Source organism: Hyposmocoma kahamanoa, unplaced genomic scaffold (assembly GCF_003589595.1).
Source record: "Hyposmocoma kahamanoa isolate Upper Pololo Valley unplaced genomic scaffold, ASM358959v1 192, whole genome shotgun sequence".
In the NCBI taxonomy this organism is placed as follows: Eukaryota; Metazoa; Arthropoda; class Insecta; order Lepidoptera; family Cosmopterigidae; genus Hyposmocoma; species Hyposmocoma kahamanoa.
Window position 1 is genome coordinate 692,932 of NW_020653719.1, and position 7,566 is coordinate 700,497.

General features: G+C 37.0%; 1 protein-coding gene across 1 annotated transcript in view; it reads left to right on the forward strand.

The window, feature by feature from the left end:
* Positions 1–7,566, forward strand: part of LOC113226639 (protein teashirt) — a 488,243-nt gene that overhangs the window by 359,668 nt on the left and 121,009 nt on the right. Inside the window, exon 4 of the mRNA XM_026459357.1 lies at positions 1,422–1,573. Within this exon, the coding sequence (XP_026315142.1) occupies positions 1,422–1,573 (152 nt within the window). The remainder of the gene's footprint in view (positions 1–1,421; positions 1,574–7,566) is intronic.

A 7,566-nucleotide genomic window follows, 5' to 3' on the forward strand; every position in this document is an offset into this window, starting at 1 on the left:
CTACTGCAAATATAGTAATTTTACGGAATATGTTCTGCAATGTTTACCTTTGCGGTTACACGCCCCAAATATCGAAATATCGCATAATTTCGTTGAATTAATCAATTGGTAAATTACCGATAGCAACATTCCAGAATCGTCGGGCTGGAAATAACTGAGTTAAAATTCAGTTTATTTTGAAAGCTGTTGACGTACCTGTGGTTCTCAGTAGGGAATTTATGCTGGCGATCGATGTAACCGAAGTCATTTTGTTAAATATATTACATTCACATGAATGTAAAATATACACATGTATACTTTGTAGACTTATTTACGTAGGAGGGTAATTTTCAGGTTACTTTTGTCCACCTAACTTCGGCGGCAATTTCGATTATTTAAGTACTCGAGTACATTGTCGTGAAATATTAATAATATTTTATGCAGTCGTTACATAATGAGAATTCTTAAAGTCGAGTAAAGTACTTCAGGTCAATGCCACAAAGCCTGAAAACTTGGCTTTTATCCAGCGCGTTCTACCGGCCTATCCTACGCAGCCGAGACGTGGACGTTAACAACAGGCCTCACCCACAAACTCAAGGTCGCGCAGCGTGCGATGGAGCGAGCTATGTTTGGGGTTTCTCTGATGCAGCGAATCCCTAACGAGGTCATACGTCAGAGAACTAAAGTGACCGACATAGCTCGTAAAATAAGTAAGCTAAAGTAGCAGTGAGCCGGGCATGTCTGCAGGAGGTTTGATCGCCGATGGAGCAGACTTGTTCTGGAATGGCGACCACGTTAAGGAAAACGTAGTGAGGGACGCCCTGCGGCAAGATGGACGGACGACCTAAGAAAGGTGGCCGGGAGCGGCTGGATGCGTGCGGCACAAGACTGGGAGAGTTGGCGTAGTCTAGGGGAGGCTTATATCCAGCAGCGGATGTGTGTAAGCTTAGAAGTGGCCAAGTATCACTTATGTAAATTTTAACATATATTTTTTTTATAAAGTCATATTTGATATTTTAATTAGCAATATAATACCTACTCATTATAGTTCTTTCTACAGAGAGAGAGAGTGTGAGTGTGTGTGTGTGTGTGTGTGTGTGTGTGTGTGTGTGTGTGTGTGTGCGTGCGTGTGTGTATGTGTGTGTGTGTGCGTGCGTGCGTTAATTTCTGAAATTTTCGGCTACGTCGACAAATCAGTAACACTTTTTAGTGACAACCAAAGTTACAAACCTTAATAAAGAACAACACAGTTATCATTAACGCACTAAGCATATCGACATTAGGCATAATTTCATGCGTGACTACATTCAAATTCATGTCGATTACATTTCATCCGCGAACAATAATGCAGACATTCTCAGTAAACATTACCCTGAACTCTTAACGCAAGTAGTGCACCGGTTGTTTCGCTTATTTGTTAATTCCCAATCTCCTGTCCACAGATCTCACAACGTCACCGTCATCAAGCGGCGTGATGAGTGGCATCACGACTGTGTCCGTAGCGGTCACCGGACTCGATCCAAGACCTCTCTCCGCTAAGAAGATGCGCCCTAAGCCCGCTTCTCCCAATCGTCAAGGACCGCAGCAGTGCCAAGTAAGTACTAAAACATAAGAAAATAAAAACAATTTCCGAACTGATAGGTAGGTATACGATAAAGATAAAACAAAACTATATATGAAAAGTGTCTATAAAACTGACCAAACCTTTTCACCTTTCGTTATATTTTAGGTTTATAGATAAGATCTAATGTATGAGCAGTAACTAAGCAATTTATGGACCTGTTGTCTGAACAAAAGATAAAAATAAGTACCTCATTATTAAAACCTACCCTCCAAAAATTTTCCAAGTCAAATTTGCTCGTGTGTTTTCGTTATAAGCTTGAATAGAGTTTTTTCGTCAATGTCAAATAACTAAACCAACCATAAACCGAAAGGGCTTCCCTTAGAGCTAGGATACGGAAACGTGTTGATGTTCCGGTTCAGTACCACGTTCATGGCCGTACTAAAAAAAGGACAGTATCTCTACCACGACTTTATGTTTTTATGTTAAATTGTACAACGCCGCTAACGGTGAGAAGAACAAATTTTTTATTTATTGTACCAAGTGACAGAACGAACAAGTCGTGCGCCTGGTGGTAACCGACACGCCTGTCCATAGCAGTTCCAGTACCACTCAGAGCTTTAAATCGCAAAGACCTGAGAGGCACTATCACTGCACCCTTCGCCCTAAGACATAAGTTGCCGCGACAAAAACCGAAACGCAGTAATGCTCACATTACTGCTTGGTGGCAGATATAGGTACTTCCTTGGACGAACTCTTACACAAGTAACTCAACTGCTACTATTTATATTATAATAACGCAGAACGCAACACACTCTTAGCCCCGCACTAGGGAAACCCTGTGACACGGCTGCCATAGACACACACATAGACAAGCACAAATTACACGAAAGAAATAAATGTAGGCCATAGACATATTTCTCCCGGCCTGGGAATCGAACCCAGGACCTCAGCGTGGCAATCCAGCTTGGTAACCGTTCGGCCATGGAGGCAGGTTCACAAACACACACATGCACTGGTAAATCAGTGCCGAGCATACGAGTAGATTCCAGTATGCAGCTCTCAAGGCTTTTTGATCAAAATTTAGTTATCATTTACTTTATCGATGTAGAAAAGAAACATCATGATATAGCCTGTGTTTAACCTTAGGAGGTTATTGTGTATATTTTCATGTACACGAGGCCTTAGGAGACCCCGTGTTCCCGTGAAAATGTATATAATATTTAACTGATTCAGACTCAGACAAAATGATTCCTATGTAAGCGCCCACAGTACATTATAGTGAAAATGTCTATAAGTGTAAATATATAAAAATAAAGAATACGTAATAACCGCATAATAATAAGCATGTATTTGATACATTTTAATGCACATTGGGCTTTTAACTCTTTTGCTATTGTCGTTTGGTGGGTCTTAGTAGTTTAGAAAAAGATACACAAAACTCTTAGTTGACACAAAAGGACAAAGTTGTGGATTATGGGATAAAATCCTTTCCTTTGGAAATATTGTACAAAGCATCGACACGTATAATATGTGTTATACAATACAGGCATTTGCTCAATCGCCTTGTCTGTACACATTCAACTATCCTCCGTCTCGAGCGATCAGCGACAATATATGCAAAGCCGTAACAGAGCCTGTGTGCGTGTAAGACCTTGTATGGAAATATACTACTGCTTTCTCTTTATTACGGTGTTAGTGTTCCGACCCAGTACCATGTCATAAAGCCCGATGGACCGAAACGATTGCCCCTATTTGTCTTTGGGTACAAAGGACCACCACTATCCTACTAAGATACATTAGTAACGATCGTCTTTTGTTCTTTTACTTTGAAATTGTAAGGCGTTCCTCGATTGATTTATTTTGGCAGCAGTAGTTGTTTTCATCTCAAATCCTCTTAGATATTAAGTGCTCGAGACTTGTATTATAATATAAAACCAAATAGGTTTTATGTTTACATTTTTAAACACTATATTCAAAACCCATTTCCGTAAAAACCAAAATAATAATATATTATTAAACAAATCCAATTTTTTGTCAGGACTTTTTAAAACATAATTCGAATCGTTTCGAATATTGTTTGTATTTCGAAACAAAACAAAGTCACTTAAAGTTAGTGATTATTAATATGTAAAATAACAATACATTCAATTGTTTCTAAACGACTTCAAAAAAAGGATAATAAGGACATGTATGCAATATGACTACTTTTCTGGAGAGACTTTAAAGATTCTAGGAGCGAAATTAATCGATAACGTTTTTATGCATGCAAACTGCCTCCGTGACCGAACGGTTACCACCCTGGATTGCCACGCAGAGGTCCTGGGTTCGATTCCCAGGCCGGAAGAAATATGTGTAATACATTTATTTCTCTCATAAGTTTGGGTGTAATTTGTGAATGTCTTATGTGTGTGTGTGCCATGGCACTCGCGATACAGGGTTACCCTGGTACGGGACTATCAGTGTGTTGCGTTATTATTATTATTATTATATGTCCAATTTTCAAGCCTGACGCTGATATCACTACGTAAACTGAAAAAGAAGTTGTGTAATTATTTATTTCTAAATAAGCACTAATCATGTTAAAATATTTATGTTGTTGTTGGTTTTTTTTATATAATTCGAAAATTGACTTTTAAGACCTTAGCTGTGTCTTAATTGTCAATGCTGTAATGTCAATTCTAGAAAATAAATGCCTATTTGAAGTCGTTTTAGTTTTTTGACACTTATAAATAATTATTTGGGTAACACCAAAAAAGTATCCGAAAAAACCCAATAACCGGATAACCGAAAATTAAAAACCGAAAAATCGAATTTCAAAATCACTCGGTTTTTGTATTTGTGTAAACTGCTGACAAAACTATCAGAGAAGTAGATATTCCATTCAATTATTTTAAAGAGTAATTGTTACACGTTACATGAGAAAGGCTAAAAGGCTCCGACTGTTTCATTTCCGATCTCTTTCCCATCGAGTCACGCGACCACTTGATATGAAGCGCTCGCAACATAAATTTGTTATCGCACACGGAATATTTCTTATTTTTTTCCCCTAACAACAAATAGGGAATCGTCATGTTTACTCACAAGAAAGAAATCAGAGAAAAGGAAGGATCGCCCTCATGCGATTAGTGTACCGTATATTGCCGCGATTTATGGAAGTCGCCTTCATCCGAAAAGAGTCCTGCAGAATGAAAATATTCATCATAATACAAATTAGAAAAGGAATCTTTTCTTATTTCAATTTAAAAACATGTACCCTTGGTGTAATGAGGCCACATATGATCATACGTCAAAAGTGTTTTTACATCATGAATGTTATAGAAATAATAAGTACTTTATAACATGTATAAGTACTTTATACATTTTAAGACTGTCCTATTTAAGCATATAAAAGTTATCGTCTTTTGTAAACTTAATAATCTCAGTACAGAATACTATAAAATAGACCTCAAAAGTAATTCATCCCCTAGTTTGCCACCCTTAGAGGTGGAATATTTTCTTCAAATTGAAATGGGGCACTACTGAGGTACCCGTTTTACCTGTTTTAGTTGAAAAGATCCAACAAAAAAAGAATCATCACAATCGGTTCGGAAACCGTAACGTACAAACAAAAACACACAGTCGAATTGAGAACGCTCCTTTTTTTTGAAGTCGGTTAAAAATTACATTACCCTTAATTACAATTAAATTACCGGTAGTATAATAAAGCCACAAGTAATCATACGTCAAAACTGCTTTTATCGCATGAAAGTCGTAGCCGTGATACGAACTACATAAAATAGTTATCTATATTATGCATTGACTTACAAATAAATGGACGACGGGTCTAATACAAAAACCACGAAAAAAATGTCCCAAGTCAACCTATTTAAACGTAGTGACATGTAAAGGAATATGAAAAAGCTAAAACGTTGAATTTAAATTGTAATGTCATCGCAGTACTGTCTAAATTTGCTTGCTCCGCTGTCAGTCGAACAAACGAAGACTAAAGCGTGAATGACGCTCTGTATACGATTTTAACGCCCTATAAGTTCGGATACTTTTTAGTGCGGACCCGACGTCCATATAATTGTAAGTCAATGATGTTATGTGAAATTTTACAACTCTCCTATTTAAGGGTCGATACAACCTCAAATGGCTTTGGTTGATTCCACATAACAGTAAAAGTGTTGAATCAATTACTTTGAAAAAAATATAAATAGTAAAATTGAGGATATACGCTGATTGCTATCATCATCATCATATACAGCCTGACTTCACCCACTGCTGGGTATAGGCCTCCAAGTCTCTGTGCCACTCCCCACTGATTGCTATACGGTGAGAAATCACTAAAACCGCTGTATCTCCAGTAAATATTTTATATATACCATTAATATTTTTTTATGAACTGAACTAAATAGAACACGTATACTATATGATATACATTTTTCCAATGGCTTTAATTTCGTTTGTAAAAAATTCTGAAGTAAAGCCCCTGCCGCTCGGCCCAAGCAAAATTAACCGTATTGTTACGGGAAAAATTTAAATTCGAGCCGAGATAATGTCGACTCTTGAGCATAAAAAAATATGTATTGCTAATAATTCTGTTCGTATAATCTTTAAACCTTTCTCTTGAAATGTTTTCATTTAGTAGATGTGACCTTATTAAGCAAGGGTGCGAATATTCAAATTCAAAAGTGAATACAACATCAACCCATTTATACGTCCCACTGGCTGGACACGGGTTTCCTCTCAGGCGAGGGCCACGGAGGAAAAAAAACTATGGAAGTTCCATAAGTCTCGATTACTATCAGAACCGATGTCGCCAAAACGCGCAAAAACAAAATGATAAACACTATGAAATCTTGACAATGATTGGTCATAGTTTCTAATTTAAAAAGATGTAACAAATTCTGGATTGTTAATATAATTTGAACTTTACCCAGTCGCTATATCGTTGAAAGTTCAATACCTTTATTTCAAGTTACGACGTTTCGATTTTATATTAAAATTTTATTCAATATGCTACCATCTTGCGGCCAGTAGCTGGACTACGACGAACAATTAACATCTGAACGAATAGGTAATCAGAATATTAAAAATTTATTAAAATAACACTTACGATGGTTTGAAATACAACTACAGGTTATATTTTTGATTAAGCTATCACGTTTGATCTACAAAAAAGCACAATAAGGCATTTTTCTAGGATTTTAACAGTTTACGCAAAAGAATGACACAACCATACATATACAAAGCGAAAATGGCAGACTGAGCTCAAGTAGGTCTTTCGAAACCTATGTAGTTGGCACGCGTCTGACGCTAACTAACCATTTCTACTGTATTTATTGTTCTATGGTTTAGGCCACCCTGGCCTTATTGCGAATTGAGGTCGCCACACGTTTTCCGAGGATTATGAACCTTCTTCAATGAGTAGGTTTAACCATATTTTCCTTCACCGAAAAAGTTCGTGGTAAATTTTTACGTAAATTTCGCACATAAATTCCGAAAACCTCAAAGGTGAGAGGCCGTGGGTGAAACCATTACGCTACCACAGCTGAAAAAGAGTGAAAAAAAACCTAAAAAAAAACTTGAACTATAATAATAATAATTTATTTATTGTTCTTTCCACCTTAACAATACAAATTACAGGGTATTTATCGTAAAGAACATTATACAGTGAAAATTGTGAGGCGGAAGACTAGTGCCTAAACTAGGTTGGACCTGTATTATAGGTAACCAGGTATCCACCACCGGATCTCAATGGTACAATATTGTGATGTTTTTGAAATTACTAAGACGTTAAGGATAAATTGGAGTGATGATTTGAAAATACACTATTTATTTGTTATTTTGAGAAAAGGTACTGACATATTAGAAAAGTTAGTAAGTGTGATAAGAAAGTGATTATATGTAAAAATTTTGAGTGAAAAGTGTGTATGATGGGTTAGGGGATGTACAGTGCATGAATGTGCGCGCGTGCGCGTTTGTCTCTCTCTCTGTGTGTGTGTGTGTGTGTGTGTGTGTGTGTGTGTGTGTGTGTGTGT